The sequence below is a fragment of the Pteropus medius genome, unplaced genomic scaffold, assembly GCF_902729225.1.
Source record: "Pteropus medius unplaced genomic scaffold, Ma_sr-lr_union100, whole genome shotgun sequence".
Lineage (NCBI taxonomy): Eukaryota > Metazoa > Chordata > Mammalia > Chiroptera > Pteropodidae > Pteropus > Pteropus medius.
In genome coordinates, this window is record NW_024348527.1 from 1,273,007 (window position 1) to 1,300,312 (window position 27,306).

The 27,306-nt window shown below is 34.7% G+C and overlaps 2 protein-coding genes, 1 non-coding gene and 1 pseudogene across 6 annotated transcripts in view; 3 read left to right on the plus strand and 1 right to left on the minus strand.

Annotated features, from left to right (window-relative positions):
• The window catches only part of LOC120616377 (receptor-interacting serine/threonine-protein kinase 2-like), a 13,058-nt pseudogene extending 6,514 nt beyond the window's left edge, over nt 1-6,544 (plus strand).
• ATG4A (autophagy related 4A cysteine peptidase) overlaps nt 1-21,183 on the minus strand; it is a 57,815-nt gene extending 36,632 nt beyond the window's left edge. The window contains exons 1-2 of one of the 3 annotated variants that reach the window (XM_039879707.1): nt 21,029-21,183; nt 18,515-18,688 (exon numbers count right to left, since the gene is read on the minus strand). In XM_039879707.1, the coding sequence (XP_039735641.1) occupies nt 18,515-18,688; nt 21,029-21,050 (196 nt within the window). In that variant the 5' untranslated portion in view covers nt 21,051-21,183. Of the gene's footprint in view, nt 1-18,514; nt 18,689-21,028 lie in introns of those variants that run through there. The other 2 variants (XM_039879708.1, XM_039879710.1) reach the window with 2 other exon arrangements.
• Nucleotides 18,729-26,436, plus strand: PSMD10 (proteasome 26S subunit, non-ATPase 10). 2 transcript variants are annotated; one of them, XM_039879712.1, is made up of 5 exons: nt 18,729-18,924; nt 21,167-21,265; nt 22,173-22,319; nt 22,414-22,580; nt 24,909-26,436. In XM_039879712.1, the coding sequence occupies exons 1-5, from the start codon at nt 18,811-18,813 to the stop codon at nt 25,060-25,062; spliced, it is 681 nt and encodes a 226-aa protein (XP_039735646.1). In that variant the 5' UTR covers nt 18,729-18,810; the 3' UTR covers nt 25,063-26,436. The 2 variants fall into 2 exon arrangements, with proteins under 2 accessions (XP_039735646.1, XP_039735647.1); XM_039879713.1 differs by having other exon boundaries at nt 22,414-22,501.
• On the plus strand, nt 22,744-22,862 carry LOC120616382 (5S ribosomal RNA). Its single transcript, XR_005656590.1, has one exon. It is a non-coding gene; the product is annotated as a 5S ribosomal RNA (ribosomal RNA).
• Nucleotides 26,437-27,306: the final 870 nt, after the last annotated feature.

Sequence of the window (27,306 nt, forward strand, 5' to 3'; positions counted from 1 at the left end):
TGTATAGATAGATATAGATATAGATATAGATATAGATATAGATATAGATATAGATATAGATATAGATATAGATAGATATAGATAGATATATAGATATCTTTGAAAGAGAGAAGAAGACAGACTGGCTAGGAACCTCAAGACCCAAGTAATGACCTGGAAATGACTTCCCCAGGTTTTTGAGTATACATCCTGGACCGGGTGATGAAGAAGCCAGCAACCTAGAAATACCAATGAATACAGACAAAAACAAGTCCCCCCAAAAGCTCTAGCCAAAAGAATAGGAAAGAGGGCCTAGCCAAACAAAAAAACTTTTAGACAATAACTCACATACTCTAGCCAAGCACCAAGCACCACCCCACATGCTTAAAACAAATTTAAAAAATAGAAAGTCTCAGCAAAGACACAGAAGTTATAAAGGAGAAATAAACAAATGCTCTTTAGTACTGAAAAATCATAATAACCAAAATGAAAACCACACTAGACAGTATCAACAGTGAAATGAAGACAGTACAGGAAAGAATCAGTGAAACCGATGATAGAACAATAGAAATTAAGTAATCTGAATAACAGAGAGAAGAAACTTAAAAAAAAAGTGAATAGCACTTCAGAGCCATAAAGGACTATAACAATGTATTAAATAGTCATCAGAGTTCCAGAATGAGAAAAGAAAATGTGTGGGGCTGAAGATGTATTAAAAAATAATGTCTAATGAACCTCAAATGGCTCTAAAAATCAAGTTATTTAATAAAATAAAAAAATGGTTGAATACTTCCCAAATTTGGCAAAACCCATAAACCTACATCTTCAAGATGCTGAGCAAACCCCAGACAGAATAAATAAAAATAATTTCACACGAAGACACATAATAATCAAATTCCTAAAAACTAAAGAAAAAGAACAAATCTTGAAAGCAATGAGAGAGAATTTATGACTTACTTACAGGAGGGAAACAATTAGAATGAGAGCAGATTTCTCATCAAATACTATGGAATCCAAAAGAAATGGCACATTTTTCAAGTGCAAGAGCAAAAAACTGTCAACCAGAGTTCTATATCCTGCAAAAAACAAACAAACAAACAAAATGTCCTGGAAATCAAGACATTCTCAGATGAAGGAAAACTAAGAGAATTTGTTGCCATTGTCAAACACTAGCAGAGTAGATTAAAAGCATGACCCAACTATATGCTGTCAAGAAGTAACTCGATTGGAATCTCGCTTACATGAGGTAAAAACTCATAGGAACAGATATCAGACTGGTGGTTGCCAGAGGTAGGGGATGGGGGTGGGAGAATTGGATGAAGGTGGTCAAAAGGTACAAACTTCCAAGTATAGATAAATAAATTCTGGGGAATGTAAAATATGACATGACGACTATAGTTAACAATACTGTATTATATATTTGAAAGTTGCTCAAAGAGCAGATCTTAAAAGTTCACATCACAAGAGAAAAATGTGTAACTATGAGAGCTGATGGACGTTAACTAAATGTATTGTGGTAATCATTTTTGTAATATATACATATATCAAATCATTATGTTATATACCTTAAACTTATACAATGGTATATGTCAATTATATCTCAATAAAACTGCAAAAATTAATTATATTTAAAAACAAGTTATATGATTCAAATATAACAATATAGGTAGATTGAAAATATAAGAGTAAAAAAGAGATATACCAGGCAAACAATGATTTAAAAAAAAAAACAATAGTGTATATATTTATATCAGATAAAGTAAACTTCAGAATAAAGAAAATTGCCAGGGATAGAGGGAAATTGCTTAATGATAAAAGTTTCAATCCGCCAAGAAGGCATAACAATCTTAAAAAGGTATGCACCAAAAAAAACAGATTGCCTTAAATACATGAGCAAAAACTCAGATAAATAAAAAGAGAAATGACAAATCAACAATTGTAGTTGAAAAATTCAAAAATTCCCTTTCAGAAAGTGATAAATCTACTAGACAAAAAATAACTAAAGATATATAAGATGTAAACACAATCAACCAACAGATTATAATTGACATAAATAGAACACTCTGCCTAATAACAGCAAAATAAACATTTTTCAAGCTCCCATGAAACATTTACCAAGATAGACCATATCCTGAGTCATTAAACAAATCTGAACCGATTTAAGTGAACTGGAATGGAACAGAATATTTCCTTGACCACAATGGAATCAAACTAGAAACCAAAAACAGAAGGAAAGTCTGCAAACATTTGGAAATTAAACAACACACCTCCAACTAATTAATTGGTCAAAGAGGAAGTCTCGAAGGAAGTAAAAAAAAAAATACATTGCACTGAATGAAAAGAAAAATACAACATCAAAATATGTGGCAAGCAAGCAAGATGACAGAACAGGAAGCCCTAGCCCTAGTTCTCCACCACAGAAACACTGATTTAACAACAATACATGAACCAAAACAACTTTTAAGATTTCCAGAATCCAGTTAGGAAGTTACAGAACCCCAGTTGAGCAAAAAGCTCAGAACAGCTCCACTGGAACAAGTAAGAAGAGCAATTTAACTTTACTCATATGGACCCTTCCCTAAGCTGGTATAGGTCAGTGCCGGGAGAGAATGCCCCAGCCCACAACTCCAGAGGGAAAGTAAAGAGTACAGCATGCCTTCAACATTCTGGCTTTTTGGAGGGCTGCCTAACAAAATGGTGTCCGTCTCACCTCACTCAGCACTGATGGAACTGCTATAGTTCGAATGCCTGGGGACTACTAAAAACAAAGAAAAGCAGAGTACAGCTTACCGGGGATCACATGACTCAGTGCAATCAGAAGGTGCACCACTTGAGGCTTCTCCCTCAAGAGAGAAGGAGATGAGCGGAATGTACGTCCAATATTCTGGCTTTTCAGAGGGTTGCCCAAGGGACCATTATTTGTGTTACCTGAATTGGGGCACTGACAGGGAGCTGGCATGCATTGGATATCTACTGGCCACTGAAAACAAAAGAGAATGGGGTGGCTTGCTGCTGTAGAACCAGAGAATATACATTGGCACAGACACCAATGGGAGCAAGAGATTACAAGCTCCTGAAGGAGAAACTGGCAAGTCTCTCTAATTGGGAAATTGGATGCATAGGCCTACAGAAGTTGCATCCTGCCCAAAAGGTTTCAGAAACCCCAGAATCTCTAGCTAACAGAAAAGCAACTCGTTGTGACAAGAAAATCCCTATAACAGAGTAGGATAACACATTCAAAGCACTGAAAGAAAAAAACATCAACAAAGAATACTATATTCAGCAAAATTATACTTCAAAAATAAAGGAGAAATAGACTTCCCAAGATAAACAGAAGCTGAGGCAGTTCCTTGTCACTAGATCCATCCAACGTTAAAGAGAAATGAGAAGACACTATACAGAAACACAAAAGCATATGAAAGTATAAAGCTCACTGGTAAAGGTAAATATATAGACAAATACAGAACACTGAATCCTGTGACAGTGGTGTGTAAATCATTTTAATTCTGGTATCAAGTTAAAAGACAAAAGTATAAAAGTGACTATAACTATAAAAATGTGTTAATGGATGCATAATATAAAAAGGTGTAACATGTGACATCAGTAACGTAAGATGTGGTGGGGTGGGGGTAGAAGTAAAAAGTATTTGTATGTAATTGAAGTTATCAGTTTAAATAGATGATTATAATTATAATAAGTTTGATACAAGCCCCATGGTAACCACAAAGAAAATATGTATAGAAGATACACAAAAGAAAATCAGAAAGAAATCAAATCATGTCACTAAAAACAAATAAACAAATAAATCAATGAAAGGAAGGCAGGCAACCAGGGAGGAAAAGAGAGATAAGAGATACAAAATAGAAAATAATTAACAAAATGGCAATAGTAGGACCTTCCCAATCAATGATTACTTTAAATGAAAATGGATTAAATTCCCCAATCGAAAGATATAGAGTAGCTGATGGATAAAAACTCATTTCCCAACTACATGCTGTCTACAAGGGATTCAATTTATATTTAAGGGAAAACATAAGCTAAAAGAGAAAGGATGGAAAAAAATATTCCATCTAAAATGTAACCAAAATAGAGTAGAGTTGGCTATAATTATATCAGACAAAATTGACTAAGTCAAAACCTGTCGAAAAAAGGCAAAGAAAGCTTTTACATAATAATAAAAGGGTTGATTCACCAGGTCATAACAATTATAAATATAAAGCATTCAACATCAGAGGACTCAGATATATGAAGCAAACACTGCCAAACTGAAGGGAGATATAAGTGGCAACACAATAATAATAGGGGATTTTGACACTTCACTTTCAGTAAGGTATAAAACATTTAGACAGATTAACAAGGATACAAAAGATGTGAGCAACACTACAGATCAAATGAGTCTAAGAGAAATAAATAAAACATTCCACCCAACAGCGACAGAATACATTCTTCCCAAGGGCACACAGAACATTCTCTAGGGGAAACCATATGTTAAATCACAAAACAATTCTTAACAAATTTTAAAAGACTGAGGTCACACCAACTATATTTTCCTGACACAGTGGAATGAAACTAGAACTTAATGGCAGAAGAAAACCTGGAAAATTCACAAATATATGGAAATTAAATAAAAACACTCTTGAATAACCAATTAGTCAGAGAAGCCGAAAGGAAATTTAGTAAATATCTTGAGACAAATGAAAATGAAAGCACAACATGCCAAAACTTATAGAAATGAAGCAACAGCTATACTAGGAGGAAAGTTCATAGTGATTGATAAATGGTTACATTTAAAAAAAAAAAAGAGAGAGAGAGCTCAAAAGCCACGGGTCTCCAGACGATAGTCGGTTTGACCTGGGAAAAGCAGCGGCTGATGCACTGGGCAGGGATGGGCAGCCTGGCAACACAGCTCATGCCAGGAGGAGGAGGGGTGTGCATCATCCATGAGCTGGCAGCACAGCCCGACCCCTGTTTCAAGAACATTTGATATACCTCAGCGAGCACTGAGGTGCCTTTGCACCAGCTCATCGACCTGCGGTTTCCTCAGCCATGGCACATCCAGTACTGTGTCTTCTACACGCCACACGAATGGGTGCATGCAGATGGCCGTGAAGCACCTGCACATTCACACCCTGCTGGTGGACAGTGAAAGAAATGATGTCTTACACTGAAATTTTACACAAAGCTAGATTTTGTTACACTCTTCCAATTTCGTGAATTTGCAATGAGCCTGAATTTTGGGGAATATATGCCAAATGGATCATTAAATAAACTCCTATATAGGAAAACTGAATATCCTGATGTTGCCTTCCATTGAGATTCTGCATGCTTCATGAAATTGCACTGGGTATAAATTATCTGCACAATATGACTTCTCCTCTACTTCATCATGACTTGAAGACTCAAAATATCTTATTGGATAATGAATTTCATGTTAAGATTGCAGATTTTGGTTTATCAAAATGGCACATGATGTCCCTGTCGAAATCATGAAGTTGTAAATCTCCACCAGAAGGAGGGACAATTATCTATATGCCATCTGAAAACTATGAATGTTGACAAATATCAAGAGTCAGTGTTAAGCATGGTATATATAGCTATGCAGTTATCGCATAGGAAGTCTCATCCAGAAAACAGCCTTTTGAGGAAGTCACCAATCTTTTGCAGATTATGTACAGTGTGTCACAAGGACATCGACATGACATTAGTGAAGAAAGATTGTCATTTGATATACCTCAGTGAGCACTGATCTCTCTCACAGAAGGCAGATGGACACAAAATCTAGATAAAAAGCTGTCCTTCTTAAAACGTTTAATAAAACTTGAACCAGTCCCGAGAACACTTGAAGAGATAACTTTACTTGATGTTATACAACTAAAGAAAACAAAGTTACAGAGCACTTCAAGCACTATTTATATATGTGACAAGAAGAAAACAGAGCAATCTCTGAATGTGTCTCTAAATCATGGTCCACAGAAGGAATTATGTGGATCCTCTCAGCTCCAAAAAAGTAGTGGTTCTCCTGGAACCTCAAGGTCCCTGTCAGCTCCTCAAGACAATGATTTTTTTTTATCCAGAAAACTCAGGACTTCTCTATGCTGCACCACCATCCAGTAAATCACAGTTGGGATGGCAACGTGTCTGGCTCAGAGGATGAGATTCTGTGACCACTAGATGGGCCCATGCTCTTCGGCAATAAAAAATCCACTCTTGGCTGAGGAAAATTCAGAGTGATCACAGCCTGGTGTGGCCCAACAGTGGATCCAGAGTAAAAGGACATTGTGAGCTAGATGACAGAAGCCTGCCTTAACCAGTTGCTAGATGCCCTTCTGTCCAGGGACTTGATCATAAAGGAGGCTATGGATTTATTAACACCAAACCCACAAGGACCGCAAAAATCAGACAATTACTGGACACCACTGACATTCAAGGAGAAGAATTTGTCAAATTCATAGTACAAAAGTTAAAAGACAACAAGCAAATGGGTCTTCAGCCTTACCCAGAAATACTGACAGTTTTTGAATCATTATCTTTAAATTTCTTTAAAGATACCTATAAAAGCTTATAGGTAACACTTTTTAAAGAAGAAAAATCGGTTTATTAAAAGGTATTTTATATTTCTGTGGCCTTGATCATATATTTTTAATAAAATCCATTAAGTATTAGAAGCTTTAATGAAGTCTCTTCTTCAGGTAAACATTAGTCTCCCTCCATGAAATTACAGTATTTTTTAGAATTAATATAGTTGAAAGTTTGCATTTTGCTACATAGTTCAATTTTTTTTTGTCTCTTTGGTTAATTGAAATTATTTTTAAATGTAATAATTATATGCTTCTTGTACATAGCAATGTCTTCAGGTGTCATGCATTTCTCCTGGAAGCCATTTTCACTTTCACTTACTTTGCGGATTATTTATTACTTGTCTAAAATGTGGTTTGGCTTTTGAATTTGGCTTTTGAACTCTTTATACTTAAATCAGAGATAGTACGGCATTCTTTCTCCACAGTCCAGGTTTACATCCTCTCCGAAAGGTTGTTCATTAAACTCTGTTATTCAGAAAAAAAGAAGAAAGCTCTAAAATAAATAATCTAACATCGTACCTCAAGGAACTAGAAAAAGGAGAACAAACCAGGTCCAAAGTTAGAAGAAGGAATGAAATAATTAAGATTAAAGCAGAAACAAACAAAATACAGAACAGAAAAACAATAGAAAAAATTAATAATAAAAGTTGTTGCTTTTTAAAATACCAACAAAATCAACAAAGCTTTAGCTATATTAACTAAAAGAAGAGAATATTCCAATAAATAAAATCATAAATTAAAGGAGATATCATAACTGATGCCACAGAAATTAAAAGAATTATGAAAGACTACTATGAACAATTATATAACCTATGGACAATTATATAACAATTATATAAACTATGAACAATTACATAGCCAACAAATTAGATAACCTAGAAGAAATAAACTCCTAGGAATACACAACTTACCAAGACTGAATCATAAAGGATCAGAAAATCTGAACAGAACTATAACTACTAAGGAGACTGAATCAGTATCAAAAACCTCCCAAAAAAGAAAAGCTCAGAACCAGATAGATTCATTTGTAAATTCTATCAAACATTTAAAGAATTAACTTCTTTTAAAGAATTAACTTTAAATCCATTCTTTAAGTTAATACTTAATTTAAAGAATTAACCTTATTCTTTTTTAAAAAGTTTTGAAAGCAAATCCTTCTCAAACTCCTCCAAAACACTGAAAGGGAGGAAACAATTTTAAACTCATTTTGTGAGGCCATCACTATCCTGATATCAAAGCCAGAAGAAGACACTATAAGAAAAGAAAACTATAGGCAAATATCCCTGATGTATACAGATGTAAAAATCTTTAACAAAATACTAGCAAATCAAATTCAACAGCACATTAAAATTATCATACACCATGACCAAGTGAGATTTATCCCTGAGATGCAATGACGATTCTACATATGCACATCAATGTGATACACTACATTAACAGAATGAAGGCAGAGAATCACATAATCATCTCAATAGATGCAGAAAAAGCATTTGACAAAGTTTAACACTTTTTCATGTTGAAAAGTTGAGTATTCTAAGTTCAACAAATTAAGCATAAAAGGAAATTACCTCAACATAATAAAAGCAATATATAAAAATGTACACAGATAACATCATACTCAATGGTGAAAAATGGAAAGATTTCCTCTAAGATCAGGAACAAGACAAGGATTCCCACTCTCTCCACTTCAGTTCCACATAGCAGGGGTGTCCTACCCAGAACAATTATGCAAGAAAAAGAAATAAAAGGTATTCAAATCAGAAAGTAAGAAGTAAAATCATCTCTGTATATGACATGACCTTATATGTAGAAAAACCCTAAAATTCCATAAAAATTTTCAGAAATATTAAATGCATTCAGCATATACTCTAAATAGTAAGTCTTTACAGGATACAAAATTAACATACAAATATTGTTTATGTTTCTATATACTAACAACACACTCTCTGAAAAGGAAATTTAGAAAACAATTCCATTTAAAATAGCATCAAAAAAGAATAAAATATTTAGGAATAAATTTAACCAAGGAGGCAAATGACTTGTACACTGAAAATTACAAAACATTGATGAAAGGAATTTAAAGGCACAAATAAATGGAGAGATTATGTGTTCATGGACTGGAAGACAATATTGTTCAAATGTGCACACTTTCCAAATAAATCCATACCTTCAATGTGATTCCTATTAAATTTTCAATGGATTTCTTTACAGAAATAGAAAAAAAAAAAACAATCCTAAAATTCATATGGAACTATAAAGGAACCCAAATAGCCAAAAGAATCTTGAGAAAGAAGAACAAAGCTAGAGACCTCACACTTTCTAATTTCAAAATATATTACAAAGTTACAGTAATCAAAACAGTATAGTACTGGCATATAGAGAGACCTGTAGATCAGTGGAATAGAATGGAGTACCCAGAAATAAACCCAAATATATACAGTCACAACAAGGATGCCAGGAGTACACAATGGAGAAGGGATAGTGTCTTCAACAAATAGTATTGGGCAAACTGGATATTTACATGCAAAAGAATGAAATTAAATCTTTATCTTATGCTACACATAAAAATCAACTAAAAATTAAAGACTTTAACATAAGACCTAAAAGTATATGCCTAGATGAAATCATAGGAGAAAAGCTTCGCATAGGCCTTAGCACTGACTTTTTGGATATGATACCAAAAGAGCAGGCAATTAATGAAAAAACAGACAAGAAGGACTACATCCAATTAAGAACTTATACACACCAAAGGAAGCAACAGAATCAAAAGGTAACCTATGGGACAGAAGAAAATTGGTAAACTATATGTCTGATAAGGGGTTAACACCCAAAATATATAAGGAACTGCTACAACTCAATAACAAAAAACCAAATAACTTTTAAAATAGGCAAAGAATTTGAATAGACATTTTTTCCAAAAGAAGACATGCAAATGGCAACAGATATATGAAAATATGTTCAACATCGCTAATCATCAGGGGAATGTAAATCAAAACCACAAGGAGGTATCATCTCACACTTGTTAGTATGGCCATTATAAAAAAAAATAGAAAATAACAAGTGTTGATGAGGATGTGGAGAAACTGGAAGTCTTGAGCACTGCTGGTGGGAATGAACTAATGGTGCAGCCACTATGGAAAACAGTATGGCAATTTTTAAAAAATTAAAAATAGAACTACCATATGATCCAGCAATTCCACTTCTGGGTATTTATCCAAAAGAATTGAAATTGAGATCTTGAAGAGATATTTGCACTCCAATGTTCATTGCAGCATTATTCACAATAGCCAACAGGTCGAAATAACCTGTGTACTAGCAGATAAATGGATGAAGAAAGTGTGGCATATACGTACAATAGAATATCAGTCTGCCACATAAAAAGGAAACCCTGTCATATGCTACAACATGGATGAACCTTAAGGACATAAGGCTAAGTGAAATAAACCAGTCAGAGAAGATCAAATATTGTATCATTCCACTTACACAAGATAGCTAAAGTAGTCAAACTCATAGAAACGGAAAGTGGAATGGTGGTTGCCAAAAGCTAGGGGGAGGAAAAATGGGGACTTGTTCAATGGGTATAGGGTTTCAATCATGCAAGATCAAAAAGTTCTAGAGATTTGCTGTACAACATATGCCTATAGTTAACGATACTGTAATGTACAGTTAAAATTTTATTGAGAGTAGATCTCATATTATGTATCTTTACCATAAAAAAAAAAAAATGTGGCATGCAGCTAAACCACCATTGAGTGGGAAATTTATAGCACTAAATGCTTACTTTAGAAAAGAAGAAAAGTATCAAATTAAAAAACAAAAAAACAAAAAAAAACCCTACCTTAAGAAACTAGAAAAAGAAAAGCAAAATAAACCCAAAGCAAGCAGAAGGAAGGAAATAATAAAGATAAGAGCAGAAATCAATGAGATGAAAACTGAGAAACAATAGAGAAAATCAATGAAATACAGAGCTGGGTCTTTGAAAATATCAACAAAACAGACAAAACTCTAGCAAGACTGACAAAAAAAGAGAGAAGACACAAATTATTAATATAAGAACGAGACAGGAGATATCTCTAGAGACTCTGCAGACACCAAAAGGATAATAAAGGAATACTACAAACAAATCTACACCTAAATTTTACAATTTAGATAAATTGGACCAATTCCTTGAAAAACACAAACACAAATTCGCCCAATGTGAAATAGATAATTTGAGTAGTTCTATAACTACTAAGGAAATTTAATCTGTACTTTAAAAACTTCCAAAAAAAAAAAAAAAAAAAATCTCCAGGCCCAGATGGTTATACTGGCGAATTCTACCAACCACTTAAAGGAGAATCAATAACATTATGTAATCTCTTCAAGAAAATAAAAGAAGAGAGATTACTTCCCAATTCTTATTATAAGGCCAATATTTCGCTGATACCAAAATCAGAAAAGACAGTACCAAAAAATTAAATAACAAGCCAATATCATTCATAAATACATAAAAATCCTTAACAACATATTAACATTGCAACATTAGAACTCAGCAATATATAAACAAATTTATACACTATGACCACATGGATTTATTCCAGATATACAAGACTGGTTCAATGCTTGAAAATCAATCAGGGCAATCCAAAATATTAACAGACCAAGAAAAATCTCATGGTCACATTAATCAACACAGAAAAAGCTGTTTGACAAAATTCGCCACTCATTCATGATGAGTCTTCAAGAAATAGGAATTGAAGGGGCAATTGCTTCAACTTTAAAAAGAATATCTACCCCCAAAAAATGACAACAGTTAACATCACACTTAATGCTGAAAGACTGCTTCTCTCCTAAGACTAGAAACAAGACAAGGGTTCAGCTCTCACCATTACTATTCAACATAATACTAGAAGTCCTAGCCAGAACAATAAGGGAAGAAAAAGAAATAAAAAGCATATAGAGTAATAAGGAAGGAATACCACTGTCCCTATTTGCAGATGGTCTACAAAGAAAATTCCAAGAAATCAATCAGAACTTCCTAGAACTTAATCAGTAAATTTAGCAACATTTCAGGGCGCAAGATCATCATACAAAACTCAAAAATCAATTGTATTACTATATATTAGCAATGAACACATGGAAATCTAAATTTAAAATAAAATACCATTCACAGTCACTCAAAAATTGAAATTCTAACAAAACGAGTACATGACTTGAATGCTGAAAACTACACAACACTGAAAATGATGAAATGCTATTAGAAAAAATAAAAGAAGTTCTAAATAAACAGAGAGATACCCTGTTCATGGATTGGAAGACTCAACATAATAAAGATGTCAGTTCTCCCTAAACTGATATACAGTTCTAATACAACTCCTATCAACATTCCAGCGATTTTTTTTAGATATAGGCAAGCTTATTCTAAATGTATAGGGAAAGGCAAAGAAACAAACAATATTAAAAAAATAATAATAAAGTACGAGGAATCATTCTACCTGATTGTTAAACTTATTGTAGAGCTATAGTAATCATGATTGTGGTGTGGCAGAGGGACAAACACAAAGATGAATCAAAACAGAGAACCGAGAAATAGGCCTATGCAAGTACAGCATACTCGTTTTTTTATTACAGTACAAAAACAATTCAATGAAGTTGAAGCAATTATATATCCATAGTTAACAAATTAACCTCAACCTAAACCTCACACTATATACAAAAATTACTCCAAAATGGACCATGGACCTGAATGTAAAATGTAACTTTAAAATTTTGAGAAGAAAATATCAGAGAAAATCTTTGAGAGCTAGATTTTGGTGAAGATTTGTTAGACATAACAAAAGCACAATCCATAAAAGAAAAAAAAATCAATGAATTGGACATCATCAAAATTAAACATTCTTGTTCTGTGAAAAATCCTATTAATAAAATAAACAGACAAGTCATAGACTGGTACATAATATTTGCAAACTACATATATGACAAAGAACTTGTATCTAGAATAAAGAATTCTCAAAATTCAACAATAAAATAAAGCAATCAGAAAATGGGCTAAGGACACGAAGAGACATTTCACTGAAGAAGATAGAGGAATGGCAAATAAACACATGAAAAGATGGTGACCGTCATTAGCCATTAGAGAAATAAAAATAAAATTATAATAAGCTATCGCTACACACCTATCAGAATGGCTAAAATAAAAATCAATGACAATGACAATGCTGGCAAGGATGCAGAGAAACTGGATCTTTCATACATTGCCAGTAGAAATGTAAAATGGTACGGCCAGTCTAGAAAAATAATCTGTCAGCATCTATAAAAACTAAACATACATTTACCATATGATCCAGCAATTCCTTTCCTGGACATTTATCTCAGAGAAATGAAAATTTACAGATATACAAAACACCTATACTCAAATGTTCTTAATAGTTTTAGTTGTAATAGCCCCAAACTGGAAATAACCAAAATGCCCCTCAATAGGTGAATGGTTAAATAAATTGTAGTATACCCACAGCATGGAACACTTTACAGCAATTTAAAAAAAGTCTACTGATATACATATCAACTTAGATGAATCTCAAGGTCATTATGCTAAGTGATGAAAAATTAGAGAATGCCATGTATCTTATGATTCCTTTAATTTAAAATTCTCAAAATGCAAAATTATAAAGAAGCAGAACAAATTAGTATTTGTCAAGGGTTATAGATGGTGGGGTAAGTGGTGGGTGTGACTATAAAATAGTTCTAGTGATGAACTATTTCTCTATCTTGATTGTGATGATGATTACATAAATCTATACATGTGATAAAATAACATAGAGGTGTTCACACATAATTCCAATGACAATTTCCTGGTTTTCATATCATATTATAATTAAGTGAAATGTAATGATTGGGGTAAATCAGATGAAGAGTATATGGAGCCTTTCTGTACTATTTTTGCAACTTCTTGTGAGTCTTTTATCATTCATAATAAAAAATTAAAAACCACTTATAAAGCAAATAGCTCAAAAACAAGAGCATGGAAGTTAAAACCTAAGGAGTAAGTAAATAACATGTTTTATTATAATAGCCTATAACAATGTCAGTTTTATGCAGAGATAGCTTTTAAATGAGGAAGGTTTATATAAGCCAGTGATATACAATACCAAGGACATTTATCTGTAGGATAAAAACATGCTTAAAAAAATATTAGAGTCACTGATTAAAACATCTCATGTTAAACTGGGCAACTGGCAATTGTGAAGTGCTTGCAAAAAGCCACATAAACAAATTACATCTGCAAACAATGAAAAATCAATTGCAAAGGGTCTTTGGGCTGGTTGTTCAAACTTTATCTAGTAATTGGTGGGAATAGAAAAGTTTCATTCTGGATAACCCAGAACCTGTTCCTGTGACTGCCATACAATTAATTGATTTGCATACACCCTGTGTGGGATGTCCTCAAGTTTGTTTCACTGTAGAATATATTCATTTCCAGTTGTGCTATGGAAAGAATATTTGCATTGGGTAAAATATTTAGTTATAATTAGAAAGGAGCAAATGGGGGGAAATTGCCTTTCTCTGCATGTCCAAAATGATAACCACTAGCCATATGAAGCTATTTAAATTTAAAATGATTAAAATTAAATACAATGAAAAATTTAGTTCCTAGACACATTTCAGGTGCTCAGTGTGTCTAGCAGCTACCATTTTAGAACAGTATAGATATAGAACTTTTCCATCATCACACAAATTCTATTGGACAGCATTGTTCTAGAACATGGAAAACATGTCATTTCCCCACAATCATAGTAGAGTTACAGCCGAAAGAGCTCTTACAGGAATTAGTATTGCATTATCTGAGGTTTGTGTTTACACATAATTTTGTCAACAATATTGAACAGTATGTTACAGTAGTTAGATGCTAGGGCTTTGGAGTAAAATAGTCCTGCATTTCCATTTTAGCTCTAACTTTTACTAAATTGTGTGACGTTAGGCATGTTACTTCACTTCTCTGTACCCTGTATTCTCATTTTTAAAAAGGTGGCGACTGGGAGATAATAGTATCTACCTCGTAGGGTTATTATGAAAGATTAAATGAGATAAGCCCAATATCTGACACATGCGATCTATAATATTTATAGATTAATTCTTGGAATTACTCTTTAAGTCTAGAAGGTTAACTTCGCTTGTTCTATGACCTAGAATCTAGGTGACCAGTAGAAAAGGCAATAGGGAACATTCAAACTTCTGAGCAAAGGAGTCAGTCCCTAACAGGGCTGCCCTTTGACTCTCCAAAGATAAACAGCAACCATGCTGTTCCTCCATAACTTGGGGCCAGAGACAAAAGAGATGTGACCTTCTACCTTAGCGATCTATTTGTCTTGCAGCTTTCAAAAAGCCAAGGGGTACCTCACCCTTGGCCTTAAGGGACTCAGAATTCAAAGTTAACTGCCGTGTCATAACAAATAAAATAAAAGCACAATACACTGTGTATAAAAGAAGGTTACCCAAACAAGTCACTCAGTAGGAGAGGGACCTGTAGTTGTCTTTCCAGCTGTTTCTAGCAATCAAATCCAATTCCTTGATATAATATTATGGTGAAATGTTACTATAGCCAATCCTTTGTGAATACCACACAACAAGCCTGTTGCACCTCTGTAATCAACTGGATAAATATTTATTAAACATCTATTACATATAGGACACATTTGTTCTACACTAATCATCAGCGAACTGCATCTAGCAAGCTGAATTAAGTACACTTTTTGTTTTTTAAATGATAAGCAAGGTAGGAATGACTTTCACATTTTGAAACTTGGAAGAGTTGCCCTCAACCACTGTTATCAAACACTGAATGGCTCTGGAAATTAGCTTTTGCTACAGACTTGACAATGTTTCTTAATTAATTCAACCTAAAATTACAAGGCAAAACAGCACTTATATGTGAAATTTATACTGTAGGAAAGTCATTTCAACAACTAACATTGTCTGAATCACAAGTGAAGACATGCTTTATACACTTCCCACGTTGTCATAAGTCAAAGCAACAAATTCACAATTAGGTATCACTTCGCATTCACTAGAATGAATATAATAAAAAAGACAGATGTTAACAAGTGTTAATAGAGATGTGGAGAAATTCAAACCCTCATACATTGCTGGGGAAATGCTACAGTTTATTTTGGTAAGAACTCTGGCAATTCTTCACAAAGATAAATATAGAGCGACAATGTGGCCCAGCAATTCCGCTCCTAGATATGTACCAAGAGAAATGAAACATGTCTGCACAGAAACTTGTACATGAATGTTTACAGCAGCATTATTCATAATAAATAAAAGTAGAAACCACCCAAATGCCCATCAACTGATGAATGGATAAATAAAATGGAGGTATAGCCATAGAATGGAAAAGCATTCAGCCATAAAAAGGAACGAAGTACTGATACATATTAAAATTTGGATAAACTTCAAAAATAATATGTTAAGTGAAAGAAGCCACACACAAAACACCACATATTGTATCATTCTATTTACATGAAAGCCCAGGAAATGAAAATCCAGAGAGACAGAAAATAGACTGGTGGTTGCCTAGGGCTGGGAGTGGAAATGGGGAGTGACTGAAAATGGGCATGAGGTTTCATTTTAGAGTGATGGAAATGTTTTAAATAAGACTGTGGTGATAGTAACACAATTATAAAATATACTAATAATCATTAAATTGCACACTTGTAAAAAGTGTACAACACTAAAAGTATGGTCCATAAAAGAAAGAAATGATAAATTGGACCCTATCAAAATGAAAACCTTTCTCACTTCAAAAGACACCATTAAGAAAATGAAAAGACCGGCAACAGACTGGGAGAAAATATCCACATATCATGTATCTGACAGAGACTTGGATATAGAATACATAAATAATTCTTACAACTCAATAAAAAGAGAATAAAGAATAACTCAACTTAAAAATAGAAAAACGTATATGTACAGATACTGCACTGAATAAGATAGATGAATGGGTAATAAGTACACAAATAGATGCTCATGATCATTAGTCATTAAGGAAATACAAATTATAACTACAATGAGATATCATTTCACACATATTTAGAATGGCTATAATAAAAAGACAGATGATAACAAAAGTTGGTGAGGATGTAGAAAACCAGACACCCTCATACATTGCTGGTAGTAATGCAAAATAGTGCTGATACTTTGGAAAACAGTTTTGCAGTTTCTTTAAAAGTTAAACGTATATTTGCCATATGATTCAGTAATTCTAGCATGAGGCATATATCAAAGAGAAATGAAAACATATGTCCACATGAAGACCTGCACACGAATGTTCTTAGCAGCATTATTCACAATAGCCAAACTAGTGAGTAGACAGACAAAACATTATATCCATAAAATGGAATACTATTTGGCAATAAAAAGTAATGAAGTACTAATACATCCTACAATATGGATGAATCTCAAAAATACTACACTAAGTAAAAGAAGCCAGGCATAAAAGACCACATGTTGTCTAATTTCATTTAGGTAAAATGTCCAGAATAGGTAAATTTGTAGACAGAAAATAGATTAGTGGTTACCTGGGGCTGGGAGTGAGAACGAGATTAACTATAAATGAGCATGAGGGATCTTAGTGAGGGAGTGAAAATGTTCTAAAACTGATTATGTTGAAGGTTGAACCACTCAGTAAAGTTACTAAAAATAATTTAATTAAACACTCCAAATGGGTGAATTTTATAATATGTAAAATATATCTAAATAAAGCTGTAAAATAGGAAAAGAACAGTAGGGGAAACTGGGTGATGGGTACACAGGAACTCTGCACTAGCTTTGCAACTTTTCTACAAATCTAAAACTATTTTGAGATAAAAATGTATTTAAATAAAAATTAACAAGAATATGTTTGTAGATTGATATCAGTATTTGGCAGTCCCTATCTATGTGAAAGACATTTAAAAAGATGAAACAGGTACAATATCATTACAGATCAGCGTTAACAGATGAACATTTGGAACAATATGATGATAGGGAACACTGTGAGCCCCAATTAAATAAAATGTTAGCCCCTCCAAAAAAGAATTCTATTATTCACACTAATACCCCTGTATTACAAAAAGTACTCTATTATTATATTTTGAATTTCATCAATAAACACTTGTTGAAATTTGTTTTCCCTCTTGTTGCATAAGTATCTATAAATTATCCTGAATTTTGCTTTTTGGCCCACAAGCCTAAAATTTTTACTAACTGGCTGTTTACAGAAAGTTTTCCAAGCCCTGTTCTACACCATAACAAGATAAATATAACATAATCAGTCTCTTTCTTGAATGTATTCTCATCATCACCTAGTTTTGGCATACTGCTCTTCTGGATATGCCCTATAAAGGATAAGCTTTGTATCTCTTTTGCTGTGGCACTATTTTGGATTTCCATAAATAGAAACACTGTTAGCTTAATAATTCTAGCACAGCCTCGATGCCATCGTTATTATCACGATATTAAAGGATCAATACTATACCACAGTATCAACATGACACTCATCAAGTTGTGATGTCACCAGGCCATGGACTCACCGAGGTCTCTTAGGTATCAAGTGGTTCCTATGGCATCACACTATGCCTTTGGCATCACCCTGGCACATCACCTTACTATAGTGTCATATGCTATTACTGCTGTGACAAAATTCTGTCTTGATTCCTCTCTGCCGAGATGTCGGAATAATTAACCCCTACGTCTTTTCACTCCTGTGGCGGCGGCGGGGGGGGCGGGGGTAACCACAGCCACCAGTACGAGCTCAGGAGGTAGTACTCAGTTCCTTCTGTTGTCCCTTCCGCCTGCGACTGCAGGTCAGGGCCCTCATGGGACAAGATCTTTAGGCACCTCTAACTCTCTTGCCATGACTCCGCACCCATTTCGCGTGGCCGACTCAATACCCCACAGCGACCATCCACCCCAGTTCCACACGAAGCCGCTCCCAGTACCTGACTCCATTCTCCAGCTGTCATCCTGGGCCAATTCCATCGGCCACTTGACTACGGTGGCCGAGAGGGTCCCTGGGACTTGTAGTTTCGCGCTGCTATAGGCCGAGTCGGTGAAAGCAGCAAAGGCGCCTCCTGGCCGGGAACTAAGCTCGAACTGCAACTCCCAGAGGCGCCCTGCAAAGGAACGAGGAAAGTCGATGATTGGTGGAGTTCTATCGGCATTTTTGATTGGCAGTCGGAGCCGGGAACGCGAGGCGGTCCATGGTCTTACTTCACCGAGAGCCTGGGAAAGCGAAATGGAGGGGTGTGTGTCTAACCTTACGGTCTGCAATCTGGCCTACAGCGGGAATCTGGAGGAATTGAAGGAGAAGATCTTGGCCGATAAATCTTTGGCTACTAGAACTGACCAGGTAAAGCAGCGCTGGGGCCTCTGCAGGCGGCGGCGGTGACGTAGCCCAACCTGGCTACCTCGCGCGGCCCAGGCTGAGGCCGGTTCTCTGAGGGCCAGATCCCCGCCCTCGCCGCCCCATCCTCGTCCTGGGTCATCTCAGGACTCCGAACCGGGCGGCTGGAGCTAGCCTGGCAAACTTCAGTTCTTTTTTTTTTTTGGCCTAGTACTTAGATCGCTGAATTTTGGATATTTGTAGGACGTGTATTGCGTTTCTCAGAAATGCCCAATCTTTGAGATACCAATGAGGGGGAAAGCTTTTTAGTTTTTTTTTTTTAAAGGTGTCTTTACTTTTACAAATGATTTGATTCAATGAAAGACATTGAATCAAATGTGCCAGGCAGTTTGCCAGGAGTTGGGGACAGTCGAGTGGAAGAAGCAAACATTAACAAAGTAATCCCAAATCGCATGTCCAATTACAAATTGTGCTAAAAACTCAGGAGAAAAGTTTACTTGATGCTTTCAGGACATATAATGGGAGGACCTGCTTTAATCTCCCTTAAAAAAGCCAAATGTTGTAATTGAAAAGGCTTCGCAAGGGAGGTTAGACCTTGAAGGATGAGTGTGATTTCCTTGAAGAGTGAATGGGCATTCTAGGCAGAGGCGGAACAAAGGCAAATGGACTTTGGGAAGTGTTTCTGCCCTCCTGCTCAAAGGACCCTCATGCTTTCACCCTGAGTTTCTAGAAAGATTCACGGTGCCCTCACTAAGTCAGCAAGAATTTATAGATTGCCTCCTATTTGACAGGCACTGCGCTAAGCACTAGTGAGACAGTGTCACATACTTAGAAATCTCTATTTTGCGTCTTTGGGAAAAGAGTTAGATGGCAGGAGACTTTTTTTCTGGAACTTTCTTTTATTGCGCAACCTGCAAATGGCTTTATCGTTGCCTAGTTTTTCTTCATTATGGTCTGGCACTTTTTAATATTTTAATTTAGTAATATTAAATTAAAATTAAATAATACTTCTAACCATTCTTCATCAAGTCAATGGAAGAAAAAGGGGGAAGCTATTCAAGATCAAGAAACTTAGAAGCATAACCAAATGCAATTTATAGACCTTATATGGATCCTAATTGAAACAAGCCAACTGCAAAAAGACATTTGGGGGACAGTTGGGGAAATCTGAACACAGACTGGTTATCAGATGTTATAAAGGAGTTAATGTTCATTTTTTATTATTTTTATTTGTTTGTTTTTTCTTTTTTTAGAGTTACTGTTAATTTTAATAGGGGTAAATATGGTCTCAAAGCTATGTTGGAAAGAATCCTTATTTTTTAGATATTGAAATATTTAGAGATGAAAAATCATGATATTTAGAATTTTAAAATCCAGCAAAGAAAAAATTCGACAAAGCAAATAATGGCAAAATATTTATTAAATTTAGGTGATAGGCATATGGATTTCTATTATATCTCCTCTATATGTGTTTGAAAATTTTTGTAATGAAGGTTAAAATACCAGTTTCTTTTACATATGGCTGAGAAATACAGCAGTCACTGAAAAAAGGGATTCCCTTGGAGAAATAGGACTAACCCCTAGCTTATCGTTTTCTCAATGTAACGTTGTTGCTCTCTAATTCTGTGTGTGATGTTTTTTTTTAAATGGATATATAGATAATCTCAACTAGTTTTATTAACATTTCTTCCCCATAAGATGTATTTGTTTTTTCTAGAGCATCTAGAAATTTCAGAGTCAGAAAGACAGGGATTTGTGTACCTACTTCGCCATTTACTAGCTGTGTGACCTTGGACAAGTTGCTTACCCTGAGGAGTCTGAGTTTCCTCATCTGTAATGAGGGATAATAGCCACTGTATAGGATTGTGGGAATTTAATCATATTCGTGTAAAACTCCAAGCACAGTGCCTGACATAAAAGTATCTAAATAATGCAATACTAAAGAGCCAAAGCTCTATTTCTGCCAAAGCATTGAAATTAGTTTCTTACTCTGTTGCTTTCATGGCTGTATTCTACCCAGAATTATTTATAGTCATCTGTATATTTTCCCCATGTTAGTAAAACCTTAGTCTCTCTTTTACTAGTAATAATATGGTTTAAGGTTACCTACCTGAGGATCCAGTGCTCTCCATTTCTTGTTTCCAAACTACAGGTTTGCAGCCCCCAGTATTATTTTTTTCTGCTTCCTTGCCTTAGTTCTTCTATTTCTCTTCAAGAATGTTGACCTGATTGCTTCTCTCCCGTGTAGGACAGCAGAACCGCATTGCATTGGGCATGCTCAGCCGGACATACAGAAATTGTTGAATTCTTGCTGCAGCTTGGAGTGCCAGTGAATGATAAAGATGATGTAAGTACTAGGCAGAGTTGATAAATTTCCAGTTATCTTTAGAGTCCAGACTAGTGTTTACCAAAGCCTGAGTATTAAGCTCACAAACAAAATTATAACCTTTATGGCTAAGAAGTTACAGTATGACCCTGGTGACCAAGCACAGGACTAGTGGTTGCATTACTTTAAAATATTAGTTTTGCCATTCGTACCCTGCATTTTAAGATAAACATGCAGATCAAAGCTTATTATGATGATCTCTGTGGCTAGGCTGAATGCTACCCCGAGCAGTACGATGAATAAACTGTTTCCTTAGGAAGCCTCTAAGAGACTACAGACCCTCCTTATTATGTTGGAAATATTTTGGTGAATATTGCCTGAGTAATGAGGGCCTAGATATATTTTTTTGTTATTTATCGTAATGGTATCGATTATATTAGGATAAGACTTGTAAAGAATAAGGATGAAAACTTTTTTGCAGGCAAAGATTCCTTTTCAAGGATGCTCACTGAAATGATATTTATAATAGCAAAGAGATAAAAACAATGTAAGAACAGTTGGATGCAGTAGTATATCCATATGATAAAATAATATGCAACCAATAAAGTTATTGTATTCCAAAGAATGACATAGAAAAATTCTCACAACAAAATGGTAAGTAGAAATTGTGGCAGATACAACTCGCAGAACTTTATATCCTATGATCCCAATTTGAAAACACATTAGAATTAGAATTACATATCATTATTTCTGTGTTATGGGATTATGGGTGGTTTTTCTTTTCTTTTGTATACATCTGCTTTCCAAATTTTCTGCAGTGCTTAATGAGGGGAAAAGAACGAATGCTCTCTGTAAACCCTGGATAAATGTTAGCATTAATCCTTGTGCCTTTCTCCCCTGGTTTTTGTACTGCCCACCTCTTTTACAGGCAGGTTGGTCTCCTCTTCATATTGCTGCTTCTGCTGGCCGGGATGAGATTGTAAAAGCCCTTCTGGGAAGAGGTGCTCAAGTGAATGCTGTCAATCAAAATGGCTGTACTCCCCTACATTATGCAGCTTCCAAAAACAGACATGAGGTAGGGTTTTATTCCTAGGCAACTTCTTTTGAGTTCTAAACCTATATGCAAACACAAATAGATCTCTGCATTGTTTTCTTCTCCATCTTTCCAGATCGCTGTCATGTTACTGGAAGGCGGGGCTAATCCAGATGCTAAGGACCATTACGAGGCAACAGCAATGCACCGGGCAGCAGCCAAGGGTAACTTGAAGATGATTCATATCCTTCTGTACTACAAAGCATCCACAAACATCCAAGACACTGAGGGTAACACACCTCTGTAAGTGACAAGTAGCAGTCATTTGTATTCTACCTGACATTAGCCCTCTCGCACTAATTCTTACACATCATTTCTTTTTTTTATTCTGCTAATAAATGTAATACATGTTTATAGCAAAAACATTTGAAAGTACACAAAAATATAAAGAAAAATTAAAAATGCAGTCTACGGCCATGCCACCCTGAACGTGCCCGATCTCATCTGATCTCGGAAGCTAAGCAGGGTCGGGTCTGGTTAGTACTTGGATGGGAGACCACCTAGGAAGACCAGGTGCTGTAGGCGTTAAAAAATAAATAAAAATGCTTATCATCTTGCCACTCAGAAATAACCAGTGATAACATTTTTATGTATTTCCTTCCAGCTCCCAGTTTTTTGTATGCAACTGCATATTTTACATTTTTTGGTAAAATTTGGATCATAGTATGTGTGTAGTTTTATATCTTGTTCTGTTCATCTCGTAATATATCATGAGCATTTTTCAATGTTATTAAATATATTTTGAACATTTTGGAATGGTTGTATATGATTCCATTTTATGGATGTTCCATAATTTAATCATTCCTATATTACTGTATGGTTAATTTTTTTTGCGTTTTCCACTATTATAAATAATGCTACATTGACCAACTTTGTACAAAAATTTTTGGCCAGATTCCTGATTATTCCTTAGTTTAGACTTCTAGAAGTAGAATTGCTGGGTCAATCAATACACACATTTTAGACTATTGGTATATATTGCCAAATTACTTCCAGAGGAGTTAACATCGTTGTACCCTCCCAACAGCAGTTTGCAAGTGCCTATTACCCTCTCATCAACACTGAAAATATCATTTTGTTGTATGAAAAATGATATTTTATAGTTTTAATTAACTGTATTATCAGCGAAGTTAAACATTTTTTAAGCCTATGACTAATTACATTTCTTAATTGTAACTTTTTGTGTCCCTTTTTGTTTCCTTTTGAAGAATTAATTTATTTTACTGATTTTTTAAGTACCCTTGACTTGACATAGTAAAAATATTAACCTTCAGCTATGGTAGAAGAAAATATTTCCCCAGTGTGTCTTTTCACATTGTTTGTGATATTTTAAAATAAGTTTTCAACTTCTATATATTCAAACCTGTTAATCTTCCCTCATGACTAGAAAGTCTTTCCTCACCCTGAAATTAGTTAAATATTCACCTATTATTTTATTGTAGCATGGGCTTGAGTTGAGAGTTATTGTTATTGTTTTTCATTTAACTCAGATCCATTTGGAATTGAATTATGTGTGTGGCCTGAAGCTATCCTCCACCTTGATGTTTTCTCTACTTGGCCACTTTTCTTCTTTATGGAATGGTGACTTTTTTTTAACCAGAAATTCTGTGATTCTTCTCTTTAGTCTAAAGTGAGATTCAGCCTTTTCTTATTTGACTTTAAACCAACTTTTAAAAAGTATTGTTTTCTTAACTCTTCGTTTTAAAAATCTTTTCTGTAGTTCTGTGTGACTTCATTTAGAGAGACTGGCATATTCTTGCTCTTTTCTCCATAGCAAGAAAGGCAAGGTAGCCTGGAGAAATCTAAGTAGGCAGCATAGATAGGGTTCTGGGAAGAGCTTAGGAGTTACAAACTCTATTAAATAGTACCTATATTAAGTAACTCAGAGAAGTTACTTTACCTTCCTGAGTCTTAATTTCCTCACCTATAATGTAAGGATAATAATTCCTTCCTCAGTAGATTGTTGTGAGGTTTAAATAAAATAATATGTGAAGTGTCTAATACCCTGCCTAGCAGACTAAGTGCCTAACAAGGATCCTTCCTTCCGTTACTGCTCAGCCATGTCATCATAGACAAGGACTTTAACCTCTGTCACAATTTCAACTGTAAAATGATAATAATAGCTTGCTAACTTACAAGGTGCATATAAGGATCAAATGGGATAAACTCTTTTAAACTGTTTTTTTCCAAAATGTAAACCATACAAATTCCTACTAGTATATTCTGAATTGGGGCTTTTCTAAATTCTAATCCTGAATGATTACATGTGTTTGGTGTTAATTACTTTAAATCTCAATAAAATAAAGTTATTTATTAGACTGGCATTTAGATCCCTTTTTCTGTTGCCGTAGGACCAGAGTTATGATTCACGATCTGGTATTATAAAGCTATTTCACTGAATTTTAACTTACAAACACTCTTCCCCACACAAATTGATTTTCCTTTCCTGATTAAATAACTTCCCAATATTACACGACCTAATAATATGCATTTTAGAGTACCTATCAGGAAACCCTAGCCATTACAGAGAATTGATATTGACTTATTGGTCTTTGTGGTCCTCGATTTCAGACACTTAGCCTGTGACGAGGAGAGAGTAGAAGAAGCAAAACTGCTGGTGTCCCAAGGAGCAAGTATTTACATTGAAAATAAAGAAGAAAAGACACCCCTGCAAGTGGCCAAAGGTGGTCTGAGTTTAACACTCAAGAGAATGGTGGAAGGTTAAGCAACTTGGATTTATTCTTTGTATGTTTTGTGGTTGTCCCCAGTGTCCTGGAAACTAATGTACTTATGCACAAGATATCATCTATGAATAATGAAATTTTTTTCACCTTCAAAGTCTTATAAATATTTTGAAGATTGTTCTTGCTGAGGTATTCGTTCTAAGCTCACAGTTTGCTTTCCAGGCATTGAATAACTGTTGAGATTGTTTTACTGTGTTGTATATTATTCCATATTGAATTTTGGTTAATTTGGAGTAAGTAATTCTGTGGCTGTTATGAGTCTCCAGCACCCCATCCCCCACACCTTCTGTCTCCCTCTGAGGCAGAACGACCCCAATAACATCAGGCCAGTTGTCCTGCCAAATGTTGTTAGGTGGATTCTAGAATGTTCCTTCTGTATAGTTGAAACACATCCTAACTCATTTTTCAAGTTCACCCAGAAGCCTGTACCAAATATTTCTGTTTTTTTCAACAGTACATTTATTTTTGCTATAAGGAATACTTATATATTTTAGAGGACCAAATTTTCAGTTGGAGGGCCTGCTATCCAAGTTTGTCATTCATAAACACTAAAATAATAAAAAATGATAGCCCATGTATCTTATTAATGAGCCGTTTCCCTCCATGAAATGTATTGTTTTTAAAAAGGAAGTTTTAAAGTACCTATATTAAGTCGTCCTGTATTAAAAGGAATGTCATGCTTGTTAACACGCAATGTAACAATGTATTTTGACTTGTATTTCAGAAACTGAAAACAAATTGTTGAATCTCCAAATTTTTCTTTCAAATCAGTTAAACTCCCACTTAAGCCTTAAAGTCCTTCCTTCATAAAGACATTTTTCAGTTTCTAGTAACTCTAACGTCAATAAAATTAGTGAGGCTTGACCTGCAGCTATAATCTTTAAAATAGTAATCTTCTGAATTGCTAATTAAATGTGGAGTAAAAGGAAATTAATAAGTATAAACTTGATCTCAATTTAAGGAGATATCCTAAATGATTGCTAGTCATAAAATCTAATGACCTCCAAGTGACTCTTCAAATTATTTTTTTAATTCGAATTTTATGCTGCAAATGTTGCTTAAAGTAAGTGAGCCCACAAACTTTCTTTAATTTTGGGTCAGAGACTTAATGACCAGTAGCTGAAATGAGTTTCGTCAACAAACTATGGTTTTGATATGCAAACCCTTTTTACATAAATATTTTGAGTGCTGATCTTTACAAATATTAATCAGGGAAGCAGCTTCTTAATGGAACTAAACTTTGTTTATTGAATATCAGGGATAGAATTGATAATAGGGGAAATAATTTCTTTCCAATATTTTTTAGCGTGATTAAAGTTGTCTAAGGTAATAAACTTTGTGGTGTAAAAAGAAAACTCATCCTATTTCTTTAATAAGCAATACAGATCGAACTAAACCTCCGGTAATTTGTAGGCTGTTGGCATTTTAAATCAAGTGGCTTGTTAACAATATTTAAATCACTGATTTGTATAAACTAAGGATGTTAATCGCCTCGGATATTGATCAGATTGTTACCTGTTCCCTATAAGGAAAGCTGATATAGTTGAAGCTGATACAAAATGAACTTGAGGAAGATGACTGTTTTAATTGTAAAGCTTAACTGAGAATGTAAGGTGGAAGAAATAGGTAAATGGAAGCAGCGAAAAAATTTACATTCTTAAGTATCTATTGGAGAGAACTCACAATTTCAGGGAGGTTCTATGAGATTCAAGGTAAATCTGCGTTTTACTTCATAATCTTGACTTAACTGCATGACCCCAGTGTTTTGAATTACCATACCACTATAATGAATTAATTTCATGAATTTTGCTGCTGCTTTCTGTTTCCATAGCCTGTTACACTATCAAGCCCCCAAGTCATCTGTCAGCAAGTTTGATACAGTGTGGGAGCTCTTTACTTTGGAGTGTGTGGCTCCAGCCTCACAGTTCTATTGATTACCTAAAATTGAATGTGGAAATTTGTATGTATATTTTTCGAAGAAGAGGATTCTGTAGCTTTTGTCAGATTCTCAAAGGTATCTGTGACTCCCCAAAAGGCTAAGAATCCCTGGTCAAGAATATAAAGACTACTGAATCAATTGTCAAGAGACATGGGTTCTACAATGGCATAGTTCTACCACGCTGTAACTTTTAAGAAGGCAGAAATCATCTTCATTTTACAGATGAGAAAATACCCAGAAGCTAGGGAAACAACCAACACTGAAACCTAGCTTTCCTGTACCTTGA

What these genes read in the sequence shown, in the direction of transcription:
- PSMD10 (XM_039879712.1), top strand. Translation starts at nt 18,811, where the DNA reads ATGGAGGGGTGTGTGTCTAACCTTACGGTCTGCAATCTGGCCTACAGC. An exon ending in CAGTGAATGATAAAGATGAT is followed by an intron (nt 21,266 to 22,172) that starts GTAAGTACTAGG and finishes CCTCTTTTACAG; the next exon opens with GCAGGTTGGTCTCCTCTTCA. An exon ending in CTTCCAAAAACAGACATGAG is followed by an intron (nt 22,320 to 22,413) that starts GTAGGGTTTTAT and finishes CCATCTTTCCAG; the next exon opens with ATCGCTGTCATGTTACTGGA.